Source organism: Schistocerca nitens, unplaced genomic scaffold, assembly GCF_023898315.1.
Source record: "Schistocerca nitens isolate TAMUIC-IGC-003100 unplaced genomic scaffold, iqSchNite1.1 HiC_scaffold_466, whole genome shotgun sequence".
Classification (NCBI taxonomy): domain Eukaryota; kingdom Metazoa; phylum Arthropoda; class Insecta; order Orthoptera; family Acrididae; genus Schistocerca; species Schistocerca nitens.
The window spans coordinates 4,798,892-4,823,483 of NW_026045999.1; the positions used below are offsets into that span (position 1 = coordinate 4,798,892).

The following is a 24,592-nucleotide window of genomic DNA, read 5'->3' on the forward strand; positions in this document are numbered from 1 at the left end:
GTATCGATGTATCGAAAAGTATCCATATATCGAAAAGTATCAATATATCGAAAAGTATCGATATATCGAAAAGTATCGATATATCGATAAGTATCGATATATCGAGAGGTATCGATATATCGAAAAGTATAGATATATTGAAAAGTATCGATATATCGAAAAGTATCGAAAAGATATCGAAAAGTATCGATATATCGAAATAGTATCGATATATCGATAAGTATCGATTAGATATCGAAAAGTACCGATAAGATATCGAAAAGTAACGAAAAGATAACGAAAAGTATCGATATATATCGAATAGTATCGATATATATCGAATAGTATCTATATATAAGGAAAAGTATCGATATATAACGAAAAGTATCGATATATAATGATAAGTATGGATATATAATGATAAGTATCGATATATAATGATAAGTATCGATATATAATGATAAGTATCGATATATAATGAAAGGTATCGATATATAATAAAAAGTATCGATATATAATGAAAAGTATCGAAAAGATATAGAAAAGTATCGAAAAGATATCGAAAAGTATCGAAAAGATATCGAAAAGTATCATAAAGATATCGAAAAGTATCGAAAAGATATCGAAAAGTATCGAAAAGATCGAAGAAAAGATATCGAAAAGTATCGATATATCGATAAGTATCGATATATCGAAAAGTATCGATATATCGATAAGTATCGATATATCGATAAGTATCGATATATCCGATATATCGATAAGTATCGATATATCGAAAAGTATCGATAAATCGATAAGTATCGATATATCGAAAAGTATCGATATATCGAAAAGTATCGATATATCGAAAAGTATCGATATATCGAAAAGTATCGATATATCGAAAAAAATCGATATATCGAAAAGTATCGATATATCGAAAAGTATCGATATATTGATAAGTATCGATAAGATATCGAAAAGTATCGATATATCGAAAAGTATCGATATATCGATAAGTATCGATACATCGATAAGTATCGATAAGTATCGATATATCGATAAGTATCGATATATCGATACGTATCGAAAAGTTATCGATAAGTACCGAAAAGATATCGATAAGTACCGAAAAGATATCGAAAAGTACCGAAAAGATATCGAAAAGTATCGAAAAGATATCAAAAAGTATCGAAAAGATATCGAAAAGTATCGAAAAGATATCGAAAAGTATCGAAATGATATCGAAAAGTATCGAAAAGATATCGAAAAGTATCGATATATCGAAAAGTATCGATATATCGATAAGTATCGATAAATCGAAAAGTACCGATATATCGAAAAGTACCGATATATCGATAAGTATCGATAAGTATCGATATATCGATAAGTATCGATATATCGATAAGTATCGATATATCGATAAGTATCGATCTTTCGAAAAGTATCGATATATCGAAAAGTATCGATAAATCATAAAGTATCGATGTATCGAAAAGTATCGAAATATCGAAAAGTATCGATGTATCGAAAAGTATCGATGTATCGAAAAGTATCGATATATCGAAAAGTATCGATATATCGATAAGTATCGATATATCGATAAGTACCGAAAAGATATCGAAAAGTACCGAAAAGATATCGAAAAGTACCGGAAAGATATCGAAAAGTACCGAAAAGATATCGAAAAGTACCGAAAAGATATCGAAAAGTAAAAGATATCGAAAAGTACCGAAAAGATATCGAAAAGTACCGAAAAGATATCGACAAGTACCGAAAAGATATCGACAAGTACCGAAAAGATATCGACAAGTACCGAAAAGATATCGACAAGTACCGAAAAGATATTGAAAAGTATCGAAAAGATATCGAAAAGTATCGAAAAGACATCGAAAAGTATCGTAAAGATATCGAAAAGTATCGAAAAGATATCGAAAAGTATCGATGTATCGATAAGTATCGATATATCGATAAGTATCGATATATCGATAAGTATCGATATAACGAAAAGTATCGATATATCGAAAAGTATCAATATATATCGAAAAGTATCGATATATCGAAAAGTATCGATATATCGATAAGTATCGATATATCGAAAAGTATCGATATATCGATAAGTATCCATATATCAATAAGTATCGATATATCGATATATCGATAAGTATCGATAAATCGATAAGTATCGATTTATCGAAAAGTATCGATATATCGATAAGTATCGATATATCGATAAGTATCGATATATCGATAAGTATCGATATATCGATAAGTATCGATATATCGAGAAGTATCGATTTATCGAAAAGTATCGATATATCGAAAAGTATCGATATATCGAGAAGTATCGGTTTATCGAAAAGTATCGATATATAGAAAAGTATCGATATATCGAAAAGTATCGATATATCGAAAACTATCGATATATCGAAAAGTATCGATATATAGAAAAGTATCGATATATCGAAAAGTATCGATATATCGATAAGTATCGATAAGATATCGAAAATTACCGATAAGATATCGAAAAGTACCGGAAAGATATCGAAAAGTATCGATATATATCGAATAGTATCGATATATATCGAAAAGTATTGATATATATCGAAAAGTATCTATATATAAGGAAAAGTATCGATATATAAGGAAAACTATCGATATATAATGAAAAGTATCGATATATAATGAAAAGTATCGATATATAATGATAAGTATGGATATATAATGATAAGTATCGATATATAATGATAAGTATCGATATATAATGATAAGTATCGATATATAAAGATAAGTATCGATATATAATAAAATGTATCGATATATAATGAAAAGTATCGAAAAGATATCGAAAAGTATCGAAAAGATATCGAAAAGTATCGAAAAGATCGAAAAGTATCGAAAAGATATCGAAAAGTATCGATATGTCGAAAAGTATCGATATATCGAAAAGTATCGATATATCGATAAGTAACGATATATCCGATATATCGATAAGTATCGATATATCGAAAACTATCGATATATCGAAAAGAATTGATATATCGAAAAGTATCGATATATCGAAAAGTATCGATATATCGAAAAGTATCGATATATCGATAAGTATCGATATATCGATAAGTATCGATATATCAAAAAGAATCGGTATATCGAAAAGTATCGATATATCGAAAAGTATCGATATATCGAAAAGTATCGATATATCGATAAGTATCGATATATCGCAAAGTATAGATATATCGATAAGTATCGATATATCGATAAGTATCGATATATCGATAAGTATCGATATATCGATAAGTACAGAAAAGGTATCGAAAAGTACCGAAAAGATATCGAAAAGTACCGGAAAGATATCGAAAAGTACCGAAAAGATATCGAAAAGTACCGAAAAGATATCGAAAAGTATCGAAAAGATATCGAAAAGTATCGAAAAGATATCGAAAAGTATCGAAATGATATCGAAAAGTATCGAAAAGATATCGAAATGTATCGATATATCGAACAGTATCGATATATCGAATAGTATCATTATATCGATAAGTATCGATATATCGAAAAGTACCGATATATCGAAAAGTACCGATATATCGATAAGTATCGATATATCGATAAGTATCGATAAGTATCGATATATCGATAAGTATCGATATATCGATAAGTATCGATATATCGATAAGTATCGATATATCGATAAGTATCGATATATCGATAAGTATCGATATGTCGATAAGTATCGATATATCGATAAGTATCGATAAATCGAAAAGTATCGATATATCGAAAAGTATCGATATATCGTAAAGAATCGATATATCGTAAAGTATCGATATATCGAAAAGTACCGATATATCGAAAAGTACCGAAAAGATATCGAAAAGTATCGAAAAGATATCGAAAAGTACCGAAAAGATATCGAAAAGTACCGAAAAGATATCCAAAAGTACCGAAAAGATATCGAAAAGTACCGAAAAGATATCGAAAAGTACCGAAAAGATATCGAAAAGTACCGAAAAGTTTTCGAGAAGTATCGAAAAGATATCGATAAGTATCGAAAAGATGTCGATAAGTATTTATATATAATGAAAAGTATCTATATATAATAAAAAGTATTGATATATAATGAAAAGTATCGATATATAATGAAAAGTATCGAAAAAATATCGATAAGTATCGAAAAGATATCGATAAGTATCGAAAAGATATCGATAAGTATCGAAATTTTATAGATAAGTATCGAAAAGATATCGAAAAGTATCGAAAAGATATCGTAAAGTATCGAAAAGACATCGAAAAGTATCGAAAAGATATCGAAAAGATATCGAAAAGTATAGAAAAGATATCGAAAAGTATCGAAAAGATATCGAAAAGTACCGAAAAAATATCGAAAAGTATCGATATATCGAAAAGCATCGATATATCGAAAAGTATCGATATATCGATAAGTATCGATATATCGAAAAGTATCGATGTATCGAAAAGTATCGATATATCGATAAGTATCGATACATCGAAAAGTAACGATATATCGATAAGTATCGATATATCGAAAAGTATTGATGTATCGAAAAGTATCGATATATCGATAAGTATCAATATATCGAAAAGTATCGATATATCGAAAAGTATCGATGTATCGGAAAAGTATCGATATATCGATAAGTATCGATATATCGAAAAGTATCGATATATCGAAAAGTATCGATATATCTAATAGTATCGATATATCAAGAAGTATCGATATATCGAAAAGTATCGATATATCGAAAAATATCGATATATCGAAAAGAATCGATATATCGATAAATATCGATATATCGAAAAGTACCGAAAAGATATCGATAAGTACCGAAAAGAAATCGATAAGTACCGAAAAGATATCGATAAGTACCGAAAAGATATCTAAAAGTACCGAAAAGATATCGAAAAGTACCGAAAAGATATGGAAAAGTACCGAAAAGATATCGAAAAGTACCGAGAAGATATCGAAAAGTACCGAAAAGGTATCGAAAAGTATCGAAAAGATATCGAAAAGTATCGAAAAGATATCGAATAGTATCGATATATATCGAAAAGCATCGATATATATCGAAAAGTATCTATATATAAGGAAAAGTATCGATATATAAGGAAAAGTGTCGATATTTAATGAAAAGTATCGATATATAATGAAAAGTATCGATATATAATGAAAAGTATCGAAAAGATATCGAAAAGTATCGAAAAGATATCAAAAAGTATCGAAAAGATATCGAAAAGTATCGAAAAGATATCGAAAAGTATCGATATATCGATAAGTATCGATATATCGATAAGTATCGACATATCGATAAGTATCGATATATCGGTAAGTATCGACATATCGATAAGTATCGATATATCGATAAGTATCGATGTATCGAAAAGTATCGATATATCGATAAGTATCGATATATCGAAAAGTATCAATATATCGATATCGATGTATCGAAAAATATCGATATATCGATAAGTATCGATATATCGATAAGTATCGATATATCGATAAGTATCGATATATCGAAAAGTATCGATTTATCGAAAAGTATCGATATATCGATAAGTATCGATATATCGAAAAGTATCGATATATCGAAAAGTATCGATATATCGATAAGTATCGATATATCGATAAGTATCGATATATCGATAAGAGTCGATAAGTATCGATATATCGATAAGTATCGATATATCGATAAGTATCGATATATCGATAAGTATCGATATATCGATAAGTGTCGATATATCGATAAGTATCGATATATCGATAACTATCGATGTATCGAAAAGTATCGATATATCGAAAAGTATCGATATATCGAAAAGTATCGATATATCGAAAAGTATCGATATATCGAAAAGTATCGATATATCGAAAAGTATCGATATATCGAAAAGTACCGATATATCGATAAGTATCGATATATCGAAAAGTACCGAAAAGATATCGAAAAGTATCGAAAAGATATCGAAAAGTATCGAAAAGATATCGAAAAGTATCGAAAAGATATCGAAAAGTGTCTATATATAATGAAAAGTATCTATATATAATAAAAAGTATCGATATATAATGAAAAGTATCGATATATAATGTGAAAAGTATCGAAAAGATATCGATAAGTATCGAAAAGATATCGATAAGTATCGAAAAGATATCGATAAGTATCGAAAAGATATCGATAAGTATCGAAAAGATATAGATAAGTTTCGAAAAGATATCGAAAAGTATCGAAAAGACATCGAAAAGTATCGAAAAGTTATCGAAAAGTATCGAAAAGATACCGAAAAGTATCGAAAAGTTATCGAAAAGTATCGAAAAGATATCGAAAAGTATCGAAAAGATATCGAAAAGTATCGAAAAGATATCGAAAAGTATCGAAAAGGTATCGAAAAGTATCGAAAAGATATCGAAAAGTATCTATATATATCGAAAAGTATCTATATATATCGAAAAGTATCGATATATCGAAAAGTATCGATATATCTATAAGTATCGATATATCGAAAAGTATCGATATATCGATAAGTATCGATATATCGATAAGTATCGATATATCGATAAGTATCGATATATCGATAAGTATCGATATATCGAGAAGTATCGAAATATCGAAAAGTATCGATATATCGATAAGTATGGATATATCGAATAGTATCGAAATATCGAAAAGTATCGATATATCGATAAGTATCCATATATCAATAAGTATCTATATATCGATATATCGATAAGTATCGATATATCGATAAGTATCGATATATCGATAAGTATCGATATATCGATAAGTATCGATATATCGAAAAGTATCGATATATCGATAAGTATCGATATATCGATAAGTATCGATATATCGAAAAGTATCGTTATATCGATAAGTATCGAAAAGATATCGAAAAGTATCGAAAAGATCGAAAAGTATCGAAAAGATATCGCATAGTATCGATATATCGATAAGTATCGATATATCGAAAAGTATCGATATATCGATAAGTATCGATATATCCGATATATCGATAAGTATCGATATATCGAAAAGTTTCGGTAAATCGATAAGTATCGATATATCGATAAGTATCGATATATCGAAAAGTATCGGTATATCGAAAAGTATCGATATATCGAAAAGTGTCGATATATCGAAAAGTATCGATTTATCGAAAAGTATCGATATATCGAAAAGTATCGATATATCGAAAAGTATCGATATATCGAAAAGTATCGTAATATCGAAAAGTATCGATATATCGAAGAGTATCGATAAGATATCGAAAAGTACCGAAAAGATATCGAAAAGTACCGAAAAGATATCGAAACGTATCGAATAGTATCGATATATATCGAAAAGTATCGATATATATCGAAAAGTATCTATATATAAGGAAAAGTATCGATATATAATGAAAAGTATCGATATATAATGAAAAGTATCGATATATAATGATAAGTATGGATATATAATGATAAGTATCGATATATAATGATAAGTATCGATATATAATGATAGGTATCGATATATAATGATAAGTATCGATATATAATGAAAGGTATCGATATATAATAAAAAGTATCGATATATAATGAAAGGTATCGATATATAATAAAAAGTATCGATATATAATTAAAAGTATCGAAAAGATATCGAAAAGTATCGAAAAGATATCGAAAAGTATCGAAAAGATATCGAAAAGTATCGAAAAGTATCGAAAAGATATCGAAAAGTATCGAAAAGATCGAAGAAAAGATATCGAAAAGTATCGTTACATCCATAAGTATCGATATATCGAAAAGTATCGATATATCGATAAGTATTGATATATCCGGTATATCGATAAGTATCGATATATCGAAAAGTATCGATAAATCGATAAGTATCGATAAATCGATAAGTATCGATATATCGAAAAGTATCGATATATCGAAAAGTATCGATATATCGAAAATTATCGATATATCTAAAAGTATCGATATATCGAAAAGTATCGATATATCGAAAAGTATCGATACATCGATAAGTATCGATAAGATATCGAAAAGTATCGATAAATCGAAAAGTATCGATATATCGAAAAGTATCGATATATCGATAAGTATCGATATATCGAAAAGTATCGAAAAGATATCGATAAGTACCGAAAAGATATCGAAAAGTATCGATATATATCGAAAAGTATCTATATATAAGGAAAAGTATCGATATATAAGCAAAAGTATCGATATATAATGAAAAGTATCGATATATAATGAAAAGTATCGATATATAATGAAAAGTATCGATATATAATGAAAACTATCGATATATAATGAAAAGTATCGAAAAGATATCGAAAAGTATCGAAAAGATATCGAAAAGTATCTAAAAGATATCGAAAAGTATCGAAAAGATATCGAAAAGTATCGATATATCGAAAAGTATCGATATATCGATAAGTATCGATATATCGATAAGTATAGATATATCGAAAAGTATCGATATATCGAAAAGTATCGATATATCGATAAGTATCGATATATCGATAAGTATCGATATATCGATAAGTATCGATATATCGATAAGTATCGATATATCGATAAGTATCGACATATCGAAAAGTGTCGATATATCGAAAAGTATCGATATATCGAAAAGTATCGATACATCGTAAAGTATCGATATATCGAAAAGTACCGATATATCGAAAAGTACCGAAAAGATATCGAAAAGTACCGAAAAGATATCGAAAAGTACCGAAAAGATATCGAAAAGTACCGAAAAGATATCGAAAAGTACCGAAAAGGTATCGTAAAGTACCGAAAATATATCGAAAAGTATCGAAAAGATATCGAAAAGTATCGAAAAGATATCGAAAAGTATCGAAAAGATATCGAAAAGTATCGAAAAGATATCGAAAAGTATCGAAAAGATATCGAAAAGTATCTATATATAATGAAAAGTATCTATATATAATAAAAAGTATCGATATATAATGAAAAGTATCGATATATAATGAAAAGTATCGAAAAGATATCGATAAGTATCGAAAAGATATCGATAAGTATCGAAAAGATATCGATAAGTATCGAAAAGATATCGATAAGTATCGAAAAGATATAGATAAGTATCGAAAAGGTATCGATAAGTATCGAAAAGATATCGAAAAGTATCGAAAAGATATCGAAAAGTATCGAAAAGACATCGAAAAGTATCGAAAAGATATCGAAAAGATATCGAAAAGTATCGAAAAGATATCGAAAAGTATCGAAAAGATATCGAAAAGTATCTATATATATCGAAAAGTATCTATATATATCGAAAAGTATCCATATATATCGAAAAGTATCTATATATAATGAAAAGTATCGATATATAATTAAAAGTATCGATATATAATGAAAAGTATCGATATATAATGATAAGTATCGATATATAATGATAAGTATCGATATATAAGTACCGAAAAGATATCGAAAAGTACCGAAAAGATATCGAAAAGTACCGAAAAGATATCGAAAAGTATCGAAAAGTTATCGAAAAGTATCGAAAAGATATCGAAAAGTATCGATATATAGATAAGTATCGAAAAGATATCGAAAAGTATCGATATATCGATAAGTATCGATATATCGAAAAGTATCGATATATCGAAAAGTATCTATATAACGAAAAGCATCGATATATCGAAAAGTATCGATATATCGAAAAGTATCGATATATCGATAAGTATCGATATATCGAAAAGTATCGAAATATCGTAAAGTATCGATATATCGAAAAAGTATCGATATATCTATAAGTATCGATATATCGATAAGTTTCGATATATCGAGAAGTATCGATATATCGATAACTATCGATATATCGATAAGTATCGATATATCGATAAGTACCGAAAAGATATCGAAAAGTACCGAAAAGATATCGAAAAGTACCGAAAAGATATCGAAAAGTACCGAAAAGATATCGAAAAGTACCGAAAAGATATCAAAAAGTACCGAAAAGATATCGAAAAGTACCGAAAAGATATCGAAAAGTACCGAAAAGATTTCGAAAAGTACCGAAAAGATATCGAAAAGTACCGAAAAGATATCGAAAAGTACCGAAAATATATCGAAAAGTACCGAAAAGATATCGAAAAGTACCGAAAAGATATCGAAAAGTACCGAAAAGATATCGAAAAGTACCGAAAAGATATCGAAAAGTACCGAAAAGATATCGACAAGTACCGAAAAGATATCGAAAAGTACCGAAAAGATATCGAAAAGTATCGATAAGATATCGAAAAGTATCGTTAAGATATCGAAAAGTATCGTAAAGATATCGAAAAGTATCGAAAAGATATCGAAAAGTATCAATGTATCGATAAATATCGATATATCGATAAGTATCGATATATCGATAAGTATCGATTTATCGATAAGTATCGATATATCAAAAAGTATCGATATATCGAAAAGTATCGATATATCGAAAAGTATCGATATATTGAAAAGTATCGATGTATCGAAAAGTATCGATATATCGATAAGGATCGATATATCGAAAAGTATCGATATATCGATAAGTATCCATATATCAATAAGTATTGATATATCGATATTCTGATATATATATATATATATATATATATATATATATATCGATATATCGATAAGTATAAGTATATATCGATAAGTATCGATATATCGATAAGTATCGATATATCGATAAGTATCGATGTATCGAAAAGTATCGATATATCGATAAGTATCGATATATCGATAAGTATCGATATATCGATAAGTATCGATATATCGATAAGTATCGATATATGGAGAAGTATCGATATATCGAGAAGTATCGATATATCGAAAAGTATCGATATATCGAAAAGTAACGATATATCGCTAAGTATCGATGTATCGAAAAGTATCCATATATCGAAAAGTATCAATATATCGAAAAGTATCGATATATCGAAAAGTATCGATATATCGATAAGTATCGATATATCGAGAGGTATCGATATATCGAAAAGTATCGATATATCGAAAAGTATCGATATATCGAAAAGTATCGAAAAGATATCGAAAAGTATCGATATATCGAAAAGTATCGATATATCGATAAGTATCGATAAGATATCGAAAAGTACCGATAAGATATCGAAAAGTAACGAAAAGATAACGAAAAGTATCGATATATATCGAATAGTATCGATATATATCGAATAGTATCTATATATAAGGAAAAGTATCGATATATAACGAAAAGTATCGATATATAATGATAAGTATGGATATATAATGATAAGTATCGATATATAATGATAAGTATCGATATATAATGATAAGTATCGATATATAATGAAAGGTATCGATATATAATAAAAAGTATCGATATATAATGAAAAGTATCGAAAAGATATAGAAAAGTATCGAAAAGATATCGAAAAGTATCGAAAAGATATCGAAAAGTATCATAAAGATATCGAAAAGTATCGAAAAGATATCGAAAAGTATCGAAAAGATCGAAGAAAAGATATCGAAAAGTATCGATATATCGATAAGTATCGATATATCGAAAAGTATCGATATATCGATAAGTATCGATATATCGATAAGTATCGATATATCCGATATATCGATAAGTATCGATATATCGAAAAGTATCGATAAATCGATAAGTATCGATATATCGAAAAGTATCGATATATCGAAAAGTATCGATATATCGAAAAGTATCGATATATCGAAAAAAATCGATATATCGAAAAGTATCGATATATCTAAAAGTATCGATATATCGATAAGTATCGATAAGATATCGAAAAGTATCGATATATCGAAAAGTATCGATATATCGATAAGAATCGATATAACGATAAGTATCGATAAGTATCGATATATCGATAAGTATCGATATATCGATACGTATCGAGAAGATATCGATAAGTACCGAAAAGATATCGATAAGTACCGAAAAGATATCGAAAAGTACCGAAAAGATATCGAAAAGTATCGAAAAGATATCAAAAAGTATCGAAAAGATATCGAAAAGTATCGAAAAGATATCGAAAAGTATCGAAATGATATCGAAAAGTATCGAAAAGATATCGAAAAGTATCGATATATCGAAAAGTATCGATATATCGATAAGTATCGATATATCGAAAAGTACCGATATATCGAAAAGTACCGATATATCGATAAGTACCGATATATCGATAAGTATCGATAAGTATCGATATATCGATAAGTATCGATATATCGATAAGTATCGATATATCGATAAGTATCGATATATCGAAAAGTATCGATATATCGAAAAGTATCGATATATCGTAAAGTATCGATATATCGAAAAGTACCGATACATCGAAAAGTACCGAAAAGATGTCGAAAATATCGAAAAGATATCGAAAAGTGCCGAAAAGATATCCAAAAGTACCGAAAAGATATCCAAAAGTACCGAAAAGATATCGAAAAGTACCGAAAAGATATCGAAAAGTACCGAAAAGATATCGAAAAGTATCGAAAAGATATCGAAAGGTATCGAAAAGATATCGAAAAGTATCTATATATAATGAAAAGTATCTATATATAATAAAAAGTATCGATATATAATGAAAAGTATCGATATATAATGAAAAGTATCGAAAAGATATCGATAAGTATCGAAAAGATATCGATAAGTATCGAAAAGATATCGATAAGTATCGAAAAGATATAGATAAGTATCGAAAAGATATCGATAAGTATCGAAAAGATATCGAAAAGTATCGAAAAGACATCGAAAAGTATCGAAAAGATATCGAAAAGATATCGAAAAGTATCGAAAAGATATCGAAAAGTATCTATATATATCGAAAAGTATCTATATATATCGAAAAGTATCTATATATATCGAAAAGTATCTATATATAATGAAAAGTATCGATATATAATTAAAAGTATCGATATATAATGAAAAGTATCGATATATAATGATAAGTATCGATATATAATGATAAGTATCGATATATAAGTACCGAAAAGATATCGAAAAGTACCGAAAAGATATCGAAAAGTACCGAAAAGATAACGAAAAGTATCGAAAAGATATCGAAAAGTATCGAAAAGATATCGAAAAGTATCGATATATCGATAAGTATCGAAAAGATATCGAAAAGTATCGATATATCGATAAGTATCGATATATCGAAAAGTATCGATATATCGAAAAGTATCGATATAACGAGAAGTATCGATATATCGAAAAGTATCGATATATCGAAAAGTATTGATGTATCGATAAGTATCGATGTATCGATAAGTATCGATGTATCGATAAGTATCGATATATCGATAAGTATCGATATATCGATAAGTATCGATATATCGATAAGTATCGATATATCGAAAAGTATCGATATATCGAAAAGTATCGATAAATCGTAAAGTATCGATATATCGAAAAGTATCGAAATATCGAAAAGTATCGATGTATCGAAAAGTATCGATGAATCGAAAAATATCGATGTACGAAAAGTATCGATATATCGAAAAGTATCGATATATCGAAAAGTATCGATATATCGATAAGTATCGATATATCGATAAGTATCGATATATCGATAAGTACCGAAAAGATATCGAAAAGTACCGAAAAGATATCGAAAAGTACCGGAAAGATATCGAAAAGTACCGAAAAGATATCGAAAAGTACCGAAAAGATATCGAAAAGTACCGAAAAGATATCGAAAAGTACCGAAAAGATTTCGAAAAGTACCGAAAAGATTTCGAAAAGTACCGAAAAGATATCGAAAAGTACCGAAAAGATATCGAAAAGTACCGAAAAGATTTCGAAAAGTACCGAAAAGATATCGAAAAGTACCGAAAAGATATCGAAAAGTACCGAAAATATATCGAAAAGTACCGAAAAGATATCGAAAAGTACCGAAAAGATATCGAAAAGTACCGAAAAGATATCGACAAGTACCGAAAAGATATCGACAAGTACCGAAAAGATATCGACAAGTACCGAAAAGATATCGACAAGTACCGAAAAGATATCGAAAAGTACCGAAAAGATATCGAAAAGTATCGAAAAGATATCGAAAAGTATCGAAAAGATATCGAAAAGTATCGAAAAGTATCGAAAAGATATCGAAAAGTATCGAAAAGATCGAAGAAAAGATATCGAAAAGTATCGTTATATCCATAAGTATCGATATATCGAAAAGTATCGATATATCGATAAGTATTGATATATCCGGTATATCGATAAGTATCGATATATCGAAAAGTATCGATAAATCGATAAGTATCGATAAATCGATAAGTATCGATATATCGAAAAGTATCGATATATCGAAAAGTATCGATATATCGAAAATTATCGATATATCTAAAAGTATCGATATATCGAAAAGTATCGATATATCGAAAAGTATCGATACATCGATAAGTATCGATAAGATATCGAAAAGTATCGATATATCGAAAAGTATCGATATATCGAAAAGTATCGATATATCGATAAGTATCGATATATCGAAAAGTATCGAAAAGATATCGATAAGTACCGAAAAGATATCGATAAGTACCGAAAAGATATCGAAAAGTATCGATATATGTCGAAAAGTATCTATATATAAGGAAAAGTATCGATATATAAGCAAAAGTATCGATATATAATGAAAAGTATCGATATATAATGAAAAGTATCGATATATAATGAAAACTATCGATATATAATGAAAAGTATCGAAAAGATATCGAAAAGTATCGAAAAGATATCGAAAAGTATCGAAAAGATATCGAAAAGTATCGAAAAGATATCGAAAAGTATCGATATATCGAAAAGTATCGATATATCGATAAGTATCGATATATCGATAAGTATAGATATATCGAAAAGTATCGATATATCGAAAAGTATCGATATATCGATAAGTATCGATATATCGATAAGTATCGATATATCGATAAGTATCGATATATCGATAAGTATCGACATATCGAAAAGTGTCGATATATCGAAAAGTATCGATATATCGAAAAGTATCGATATATCGTAAAGTATCGATATATCGAAAAGTACCGATATATCGAAAAGTACCGAAAAGATATCGAAAAGTACCGAAAAGATATCGAAAAGTATCCAAAAGATATCGAAAAGTATCGAAAAGATATCGAAAAGTATCGTAAAGATATCGAAAAGTATCGAAAAGATATCGAAAAGTATCGATATATCGATAAGTATCAATATATCGATAAGTATCGATATATCAAAAAGTATCGATATATCGATAAGTATCGATATATCGATAAGTATCGATATATCGATAAGTATCGATATATCGATAAGTATCGATAAATCGAAAAGTATCGTTATATCGATAAGTATCGAAAAGATATCGAAAAGTATCGAAAAGATCGAAAAGTATCGAAAAGATATCGCAAAGTATCGATATATCGATAAGTATCGACATATCGAAAAGTATCGAGGCGCATTACGTGTTTCGCTGCATATATTTGGGCTTGTTACTCATTGAGTTGTGTTTCTCCCTTTGATATGACTCAACAAAAGCAAATATTTAAGAGAAACCTGAGGAAACCTCCCGATTTCGTTATTTGCTGTCGTAAGGACGTACTGCCAGATCGTCACATTGGTCGCTTTTCTCTCTGAAACGATAACATTTATCGTCTGCAAACTTATGTTGCGTGTTGAGGTATGCGGTGACACTACGTGCAACAAAATAGAAGCTTCTAAGTAGATGCAATCGGCAAGTAAGAAGTAGTTGAAGTCAAGTTTTAGCTATCGATATTTTAATTATTGGCCGGTTTTGGTGCGTTGCAGCTGACCGAGGACCTTTAGATTTAGCATGAACGAAGGGCAGGCAGCCACATTACACGACGAATTGCGAAAAGCTTTAATATGTAGTAAAAGGCTAAGAAAATCTCTTGTTTTCGTCATTTGCATTCATAATGATGTAATGCCAGATCGTCACATTGGTCGCTTTTCTCTCACAAACGTGTACATTTATCTTGTATATTGTAACAAATAAGCCCTCGGACACAATATTAAGTCATGAGCGTCGTCTTCAGAATTAGACTAATTGTACTAAAACATTAGGTATATAGTACACTAATAAAATTAAATTTTGTACTGACTCGAAAAGATGCAGTACTTACAATGTTAAAGATCTAAGCCGGAAAGGCGACGTCATGAACACTTGAGACGGCGAGCCGCTAAGGGCTGCTCGTACTGTGAACAAGGGTTACAACAAGACTGTGGTGTCCACTTTAGAAAGTGTGGGCAAGTAAACACGGTGTTGCTACGAGCGCCATCTAGTAGCCGCAGAAACAACTAGGATACTGTGCATTCAAAATTAGACACATGAAATTGTGATGCAGCTGATTTCGGCATAACGTAAGCATTAATAATAACAAGATAAAGTTACATATTTATCTGCTTTCGGTAAACTGCATGAGGAAATCTGAATCAAAGATCAAGCAATGGCTTTATACAGACAAAAAAGTTTTTATTTCACAGCTGCAGCTGTTCGTTGAGAATGAGGCCACCATGAGTGAGATGTTTGAAAATCTCCGATTCCTCTAAGACATCTAACCTACGCTCCTTTTCGGTATGCAGGATATTATCGCCTATGGCTTTAGGCACGTGTCCAGTAATTAAGAGATGATCGGCAAAGGATGAATTTTAGGGACTGGTGCCGTTCTATCTCAAAAGATGTTCTTTATATCTGATGGTGAAAGCACGTCCGGTTTGTCCTATATAACACGAGGAGCAGGTATCGCAGATGAACTTAAAAAACGCCAGAACCTTCTGTAGGGGAGCGAATGGATTTGAAATTATGAATGAAATTTCTCTTTAGATTATTATTAGTAGAGAAGGCAACATTGCAGTTGTATTTGTTGCGAAGCACGCGCTAAATCTGATAGGAAATGGGTCCTATGAAAAGAATAGAACAACGTTTTGTTTGGTTTAATTTCAGTGCATGAGGTGTGGAGCGTGGTAGTTGTTGCAGTTTTCTTTTTTAGGATATCGTCCACTATGTTAGGCGTACATTCATTATTGACTGCTATGGTTTTAAGTAAATTATTCTCCTCGTTAAACTTTTCTGTTGAAAGTGGTATGGAGGTGGCTCGGTGGACGGCAGAGTGAAAAAAGGTCATTTTTTGAGACTGCTATCTTACGTCGCGTGAAAAGTGTTCATATGTAGTAAAAACCTAAGAAATCCTCCCGTTACCGTCATTTGCTTACGAATCGACGTAATGCCAGATCGTCACATTGGACGCTTTTCTCTCCCAAACGTGTACATTTATCGTCTGCTAACATATGTCGCTTGCTGCGGAATGCGGAAACACTACAAGCAACACAGTAGAAGCTTGTAAGTTGATGCAATCGGCCAGTAGTATATTGCACAATTCAAGTTTTAGTTATTGATTATTGAATAATTGGCCGATTTGTAGCCTTGGACATGACCAAGGTCCTTAATATTTTGAATGAACCGAGGTCTGGCAGCCACGTTGCACGAGAAAATGTTAAATGTTTGTGTGCTAATATGTAGTAAATCCACTCCATGTATATTACCATACCCGGTTATTTTTACTCATAAAAATTTGTCTGTAGTCTTGTACGAAATGTTTTCACAATTTTGGTTTGTTTTCTAGATGTATAGCAATTCGTTGCGAAAGATGGAAGAGTTTGATTTTTACTTAGAGCATTAATGTTCGATTTGCACTTACAGTACTGCCCTGGCTGCACACTTTTCTGGGTTCGGAACTGATGCCCTTAACGTGAATTTACTTTGTCTTCACCACAGCATATTTACTTGACGTAAAATACGACGAAATACTCCGCCAATACAGTTCGATTACCATCTCGTAACTGTTGGACCTAGTGGTCTACCGGCACAGTGCGTGGTTGCAAATCGAGAACCGCGCGATCGAATCCCAGTTGAACCAATAAATTTTTCACTCTGCGTTTAATCCAGCCTTCACCTCTCAATGATATGAGGAGTCGGTAGAAACAACATGTGGTGCGGATTCCACGTTAAACTGCCGATTCCCTTCCCCGGTTGGACAACTGGTATACGTTTATGATAAGCAAGTCACCAAAGTGCCGTCCGATTGAAAGACTTAAACGAGGGCACTGAAATACGCGAAATTTGTTAGTATTATTACACTGTCGAAACGCAGTAATGTGACCACGTGTTAAAATCCCGAATAAACGCCTTTTGCAGCATGAGATGTACAGGAATAGAGTCAATGAGGTAATTACAGTGATAAGAAGCCATTCCGACTGCAGTACTTGTCCAGCTGCGATAGAATTTTATCGATTGAGGATCCGTGGCACAAACTACTGGATCGAGATGGCCCCTCAGATTCTCGATTGGGTTTAAAGCCGGGAAATTTGGCGGTCAGGGCAGTACGGTAAATTCATCCTAGAGCTTTCAGAACCACGCACATACACTGCGAGCTATGTTACACGTGCATCTAAGGGTGGATATGGTCCCCAAGGATAGGTGCGTACTAGGGTTGATCCATTGTGCCTTTCAGAATTACGAGATCACCCACGGAATGCCGCGAAAACATTCCCCACACCATTACGCTCCCTCAGGGTTGCAGGGCGTTTGCTTTCAGACGTTACACGCCAATGAAAATCTGTCCGATGGGACATAAAATGTGATTAATATGGAGAGGCCACCTGTAGCACTCAGTGGACTTTCAGTTGTGGTACCGGCGTGCAAATGCAAGCTTTCAACGCCAATGAACAGCAGTCAGCATGGATGCAGGGACCAGGTGGCTACTGCGGAAGCCCATGCATTGTTGAGGAAACATTCGTGGCAGCCCTTGGTTCGCCTGGGCAGTCAGCTGCACAAAAGTTGCACATCTATTCGCCAGCACACTTATCTGCAGCTATCTCTCACCTGTGTCGCCTACTGCCCGTAGTCCAACACACTTGCCTCGGAGCCGGATTAGAATACCGAGAATTTGCCACGCACTGTTTACTTTACATACAGTGGCATTTGAAAAGATTACAGATCTTGCCGTTTCGGAAATGCTTCAACCTTTGGGAAGAAAGCCAACGATTATGCCCTGTTGGACGGCACATAAATCGCCCCTTTTACGCATTATGACAACGACTTCACTGTTTACAGCCTCCCACCCTCCCGCCCCCCCTTTCATCACCTACTAATGCTATCACCTGGCGTCTATGAGTATTTACACGAAAACAGGAGTTGGTCACATTAATATGACTGGACCTAGTATTATTATTATTATTATTATTGAAACTCCCTGGCAGATTAAAACTAGGTGCCGGACCGAGACGCGCACTCGGGACCTTTCCCTTTCGCGGGCAAGTGCTCTACCGTCTGAGCTACCGAAGCACGACTCACGCCCCGTCCTCACAGCTTTGCCAGTACCTTGTCTCCTACCTTCCAAACTTTACAGAAGCTCTCCTGTGAACTTATTAATATTTCATAGTTGTTCAGTTGTCTTTTGTGTGTGTAGCGTTGCCAGGTTACTTGCTACAGTAAAATTTTCTTTGCCGTTGCTAGAGTCGTCTTTCAAGTTTGCAGGGGCCACCGCTAGTTGGCGCTATTGGACTGCGACATTACTGTTCTTTCAAAATGTGCCGTTTGTTACTCTTAAAACTAACAAGGAGAGCTCCCCAGCGGCGGGATAGACTTTTTGAAACCAAATAAGCGGTAGTGTAACTTAAGATCCCCCGTATCAGACCCTGCATCCAGGTGGGCCTCCGTTTGCAAGTAACTGACGGAAAAGATTTCGGAATTTTGCGTGATGCTACATAGCGTTAAGGAAGTCGTATTCCATAGTCTGGTTACGTGTCATAATGGTTAGGATAGAAGCTTAACCATGCCTCGTCAGGTGCAATAATTTCTTTTATTGTTAAATCTTTATCGAAATGACTTCGATACCTATTTTTACTCAATTTATTGGTTTAAATGAAATTTCTTTCGTTCTATTCCTTTGTCACATCGTTTTAAGCACCGTATGAACTTTTCCATTTGTTCAATTTTTCTTTGCATCATTCTTCTTCCAATCGGAATTTTTGTGAATGTGTATTTTATTATACCTATCTGTTTGACTATTCAATTATTTCAAAACTCCGATAAATTAATTAGAAAACAAAAGACGAAATAATCTATTTATATTGACTGTGCATTAGTGTGTTAAAAATGTATTTGTCATTACATGACGTGCCTTTTTTTGCATGGTAATCGACATATAAATATTTAAAACAGAACCTAAATTATTTCTGCACTATGGAAATAGTAGTGTAGATGAAGATTTAAATGAGAGAAGGTTTTATAAGTAAAATAAAATTCAAGCAAAGTGAGAAATCGATATAATGAACACAATAACGTAGACGAAAATACAGGGTCATAAAAACAGGAGAAATATCGATATATCGCAAAGTATCGACATATAGATAAGTATCGATATATCGATAAGTATCGATATATCGATAAGTACCGAAAAGATATCGAAAAGTACCGAAAAGATATCGAAAAGTACCGGAAAGATATCGAAAAGTACCGAAAAGATATCGAAAAGTACCGAAAAGATTTCGAAAAGTACCGAAAAGATTTCGAAAAGTACCGAAAAGATATCGAAAAGTACCGAAAAGATATCGAAAAGTATCAAAAAGATATCGAAAAGTATCGATATATCGATAAGTATCGATATATCGATAAGTATCGATATATCGATAAGTATCGATATATCCAAAAGTATCGATGTATCGATAAGTATCGATATATCGATAAGTATCGATCTATCGATAAGTATCGATATATCGAAAAGTATCGATATATCGAAAAGTATCGATATATCGATAAGTATCGATATATCGATAAGTATCGATATATCGATAAGTATCGATATATCGATAAGTATCGATATATCGCAAAGTATCGATATATCGAAAAGTACCGAAAAGATATCGAAAAGTACCGAAAAGATATCGAAAAGTACCGAAAAGATATCGAAAAGTACCGAAAAGATATCGAAAAGTACCGAAAAGATTTCGAAAAGTACCGAAAAGATATCGAAAAGTACCGAAAAGATATCGAAAAGTACCGAAAAGATATCGAAAAGTACCGAAAAGATATCGACAAGTACCGAAAAGATATCGACAAGTACCGAAAAGATATCGACAAGTACCGAAAAGATATGTAAAAGTATCGAAAAGATATCGAAAAGTATCGAAAACATATCGAAAAGTATCGAAAAGATATCGAAAAGTATCGAAAAGATATCGAAAAGTATCGAAAAGATATCGAAAAGTATCTATATATATCGAAAAGTATCGATATATATCGAAAAGTATCGATATATATCGAAAAGTATCGATATATAATGAAAAGTATCGATATATAATGAAAAGTATCGATATATAATGAAAAGTATCGATATATAATGATAAGTATGGATATATAATGATAAGTATGGATATATAATGATAAGTATGGATATATAATGATAAGTATCGATATATAATGATCAGTATCGATATATAATGATAAGTATCGATATATAATGAAAAGTATCGAAAAGATATCGAAAAGTATCGAAAAGATATCGAAAAGTATCGAAAAGATATCGAAAAGTATCGATATATATCGAATAGTATCGATATATATCGAAAAGTATCAATATATATCGAAAAGTATCTATATATAAAGAAAAGTATCGATATATAAGGAAAAGTATCGATATATAATGAAAAGTATCGATATATAATGATAAGTATGGATATATAATGATAAGTATCGATATATAATGATAAGTATCGATATATAATGAAAAGTATCGATATATAATGAAAAGTATCGATATATAATGAAAAGTATCGAAAAGATATCGAAAAGTATCGAAAAGATATCGAAAAGTACCAAAAAGATATCGAAAAGTATCGATATATCGAAAAGTATCGATATATCGAAAAGTATCGATATATCGAAAAGTATCGATATATCGAAAAGTATCGATGTATCGAAAAGTATCGATATATCGATAAGTATCGATACATCGAAAAGTATCGATATATCGATAAGTATCGATATATCGAAAAGTATCGATGTATCGAAAAGTATCGATATATCGATAAGTATCGATATATCGAAAAGTATCGATATATCGATAAGTATCGATATATCGAAAAGTATCGATATATCGATAAGTATCGATATATCGAAAAGTATCGATATATCTAAAAGTATCGATATATCAAGAAGTATCGATATATCGAAAAGTATCGATATATCGAAAAGTATCGATATATCGAAAAGTATTGATATATCGAAAAGAATCGATATATCGATAAATATCGATATATCGAAAAGTACCGAAAAGATATCGATAAGTACCGAAAAGATATCGATAAGTACCGAAAAGATATCGATAAGTACCGAAAAGATATCGAAAAGTACCGAAAAGATATCGAAAAGTACCGAGAAGATATCGAAAAGTACCGAAAAGATATCGAAAAGTATCGAAAAGATATCGAAAAGTATCGAAAAGATATCGAATAGTATCGATATATCGAAAAGTATCGATATATCGAAAAGTATCGATATATCGAAAAGTATCGATATATCGAAAAGTACCGATATATCGATAAGTACCGATATATCGAAAAGTACCAAAAAGATATCGAAAAGTACCGAAAAGATATCGAAAAGTATCGAAAAGATATCGAAAAGTAGCGAAAAGATATCGAAAAGTATCGAAAATATATCGAAAAGTATCGAAAAGATATCGAAAAGTATCGAAAAGATATCGAAAAGTGTCTATATATAATGAAAAGTATCTATATATAATAAAAAGTATCTATATATAATAAAAAGTATCGATATATAATGAAAAGTATCGATATATAATGAAAAGTATCGAAAAGATATCGATAAGTATCGAAAAGATATCGATAAGTATCGAAAAGATCTCGAAAAGTATCGAAAAGATCGAAAAGTATCAAAAAGATATCGCAAAGTATCGATATATCGATAAGTATCGATATATCGAAAAGTATCGATTTATCGAAAAGTATCGATATATCGAAAAGTATCGATTTATCGAAAAGTATCGACTGATCGAAAAGTATCGATATATCGAAAAGTATCGATATATCGAAAAGTATCGATATATCGATAAGTATCGATAAGATATCGAAAAGTACCGAAAAGATATCGAAAGGTACCGAAAAGATATCGAAACGTATCGAAAAGATATCGAAAAGTATCGATATATATCGAATAGTATCGATATATATCGAAAAGTATCGATATATATCGAAAAGTATCTATATATAAGGAAAAGTATCGATATATAATGAAAAGTATCGATATATAATGAAAAGTATCGATATATAATGATAAGTATGGATGTTGTTGTTGTTGTGGTCTTCAGTCCTGAGACTGGTTTGATGCAGCTCTCCATGCTACTCTATCCTGTGCAAGCTTCTTCATCTCCCAGTACCTACTGCAACCTACATCCTTCTGAATCTGCTTAGTGTATTGATCTCTTGGTCTCCCTCTACGATTTTTACCCTCCACGCTGCCCTCCAATGCTAAATTTGTGATCCCTTGATGCCTCAAAACATGTCCTACCAACCGATCCCTTCTTCTAGTCAAGTTGTGCCACAAACTTCTCTTCTCCCCAATCCTATTCAATACCTCCTCATTAGTTACGTGATCTACCCACCTTATCTTCAGCATTCTTCTGTAGCACCACATTTCGAAAGCTTCTATTCTCTTCTTGTCCAAACTGGTTATCGTCCATGTTTCACTTCCATACATGGCTACACTCCATACAAATACTTTCAGAAACGCCTTCCTGACACCTAAATCTATACTCGATGTTAACAAATTTCTCTTCTTGAGAAACGCTTTCCTTGCCATTGCCAGTCTACATTTTACATCCTCTCTACTTCGACCATCATCGGTTATTTTACTCCCTAAATAGCAAAACTCCTTTACTACTTTAAGTGTCTCATTTCCTAATCTAATTCCCTCAGCATCACCCGACTTAATTTGACTACATTCCATTATCCTCGTTTTGCTTTTGTTGATGAAGTATGGATATATAATGATAAGTATGGATATATAATGATAAGTATCGATATATAATGATAAGTATCGATATATAATGATAAGTATCGATATATAATGAAAGGTATCGATATATAATAAAAAGTATCGATATATAATGAAAGGTATCGATATATAATAAAAAGTATCGATATATAATGAAAAGTATCGAAAAGATATCGAAAAGTATCGAAAAGATATCGAAAAGTATCGAAAAGATATCGAAAAGTATCGAAAAGATCGAAGAAAAGATATCGAAAAGTATCGTTATATCGATAAGTATCGATATTTCGAAAAGTATGGATATATCGATAAGTATTGATATATCCGATATATCGATAAGTATCGATATATCGAAAAGTATCGATATATCTAAAAGTATCGATATATCGAAAAGTATCGATATATCGAAAAGTATCGATATATCGAAAAGTATCGATATATCGATAAGTATCGATAAGATATCGAAAAGTATCGATATATCGAAAAGTATCGATATTTCGAAAAGTATCGATATATCGATATATCGAAAAGTATC

The 24,592-nt window shown here is 30.9% G+C and overlaps 4 protein-coding genes across 4 annotated transcripts; all 4 read left to right on the forward strand.

Moving 5' to 3' along the window:
- Positions 1 to 376: 376 nt before the first annotated feature.
- LOC126232204 (repetitive organellar protein-like) lies at positions 377 to 5,014 on the forward strand. Its single transcript, XM_049942499.1, has 7 exons — positions 377 to 383; positions 485 to 641; positions 1,597 to 2,024; positions 2,801 to 2,907; positions 3,765 to 4,047; positions 4,089 to 4,286; positions 4,878 to 5,014. Exons 1-7 carry the CDS (start codon positions 377 to 379, stop codon positions 5,012 to 5,014), a joined length of 1,317 nt encoding a protein of 438 aa, XP_049798456.1.
- A 132-nt stretch (positions 5,015 to 5,146) lies between these two features.
- On the forward strand, positions 5,147 to 10,225 carry LOC126232205 (uncharacterized). The gene is made up of 8 exons (XM_049942500.1): positions 5,147 to 5,216; positions 6,087 to 6,430; positions 7,603 to 7,728; positions 8,679 to 8,907; positions 8,949 to 9,290; positions 9,392 to 9,602; positions 9,731 to 9,747; positions 9,870 to 10,225. The coding sequence occupies exons 1-8, from the start codon at positions 5,147 to 5,149 to the stop codon at positions 10,223 to 10,225; spliced, it is 1,695 nt and encodes a 564-aa protein (XP_049798457.1).
- Positions 10,226 to 10,449: 224 nt separating this feature from the next.
- LOC126232206 (histone-lysine N-methyltransferase, H3 lysine-79 specific-like) lies at positions 10,450 to 14,135 on the forward strand. Its single transcript, XM_049942501.1, has 5 exons — positions 10,450 to 10,461; positions 11,345 to 11,481; positions 12,326 to 12,522; positions 12,564 to 12,802; positions 13,572 to 14,135. The coding sequence occupies exons 1-5, from the start codon at positions 10,450 to 10,452 to the stop codon at positions 14,133 to 14,135; spliced, it is 1,149 nt and encodes a 382-aa protein (XP_049798458.1).
- Positions 14,136 to 17,273: 3,138 nt separating this feature from the next.
- Positions 17,274 to 24,376, forward strand: LOC126232208 (repetitive organellar protein-like). Its single transcript, XM_049942502.1, has 11 exons — positions 17,274 to 17,325; positions 17,408 to 17,485; positions 17,568 to 17,595; positions 17,686 to 17,734; positions 20,420 to 20,643; positions 20,928 to 21,352; positions 21,494 to 21,615; positions 22,276 to 22,478; positions 22,619 to 22,794; positions 22,836 to 22,957; positions 24,221 to 24,376. The coding sequence occupies exons 1-11, from the start codon at positions 17,274 to 17,276 to the stop codon at positions 24,374 to 24,376; spliced, it is 1,635 nt and encodes a 544-aa protein (XP_049798459.1).
- Positions 24,377 to 24,592: the final 216 nt, after the last annotated feature.

What these genes read in the sequence shown, in the direction of transcription:
- LOC126232204 (XM_049942499.1), top strand. An exon ending in GTATTTATATATAATGAAAA is followed by an intron (nt 4,048 to 4,088) that starts GTATCTATATAT and finishes TATAATGAAAAG; the next exon opens with TATCGATATATAATGAAAAG. An exon ending in TATCGAAAAGATATCGAAAA is followed by an intron (nt 4,287 to 4,877) that starts GTATAGAAAAGA and finishes AGTACCGAAAAG; the next exon opens with ATATCGAAAAGTACCGAAAA.
- LOC126232205 (XM_049942500.1), top strand. Translation starts at nt 5,147, where the DNA reads ATGAAAAGTATCGAAAAGATATCGAAAAGTATCGAAAAGATATCAAAA. An exon ending in TATCGAAAAGATATCGAAAA is followed by an intron (nt 5,217 to 6,086) that starts GTATCGAAAAGA and finishes AGTATCGAAAAG; the next exon opens with ATATCGATAAGTATCGAAAA. An exon ending in GTATCTATATATAATGAAAA is followed by an intron (nt 8,908 to 8,948) that starts GTATCTATATAT and finishes TATAATGAAAAG; the next exon opens with TATCGATATATAATGAAAAG.
- LOC126232206 (XM_049942501.1), top strand. An exon ending in GTATCTATATATAATGAAAA is followed by an intron (nt 12,523 to 12,563) that starts GTATCTATATAT and finishes TATAATGAAAAG; the next exon opens with TATCGATATATAATGAAAAG. An exon ending in GTATCTATATATATCGAAAA is followed by an intron (nt 12,803 to 13,571) that starts GTATCTATATAT and finishes GATATCGAAAAG; the next exon opens with TACCGAAAAGATATCGAAAA.
- LOC126232208 (XM_049942502.1), top strand. Translation starts at nt 17,274, where the DNA reads ATGTCGCTTGCTGCGGAATGCGGAAACACTACAAGCAACACAGTAGAA. An exon ending in AAGCAACACAGTAGAAGCTT is followed by an intron (nt 17,326 to 17,407) that starts GTAAGTTGATGC and finishes GCCGATTTGTAG; the next exon opens with CCTTGGACATGACCAAGGTC. An exon ending in GTATCGATATATAATGAAAA is followed by an intron (nt 21,353 to 21,493) that starts GTATCGATATAT and finishes TATAATGATAAG; the next exon opens with TATCGATATATAATGAAAAG.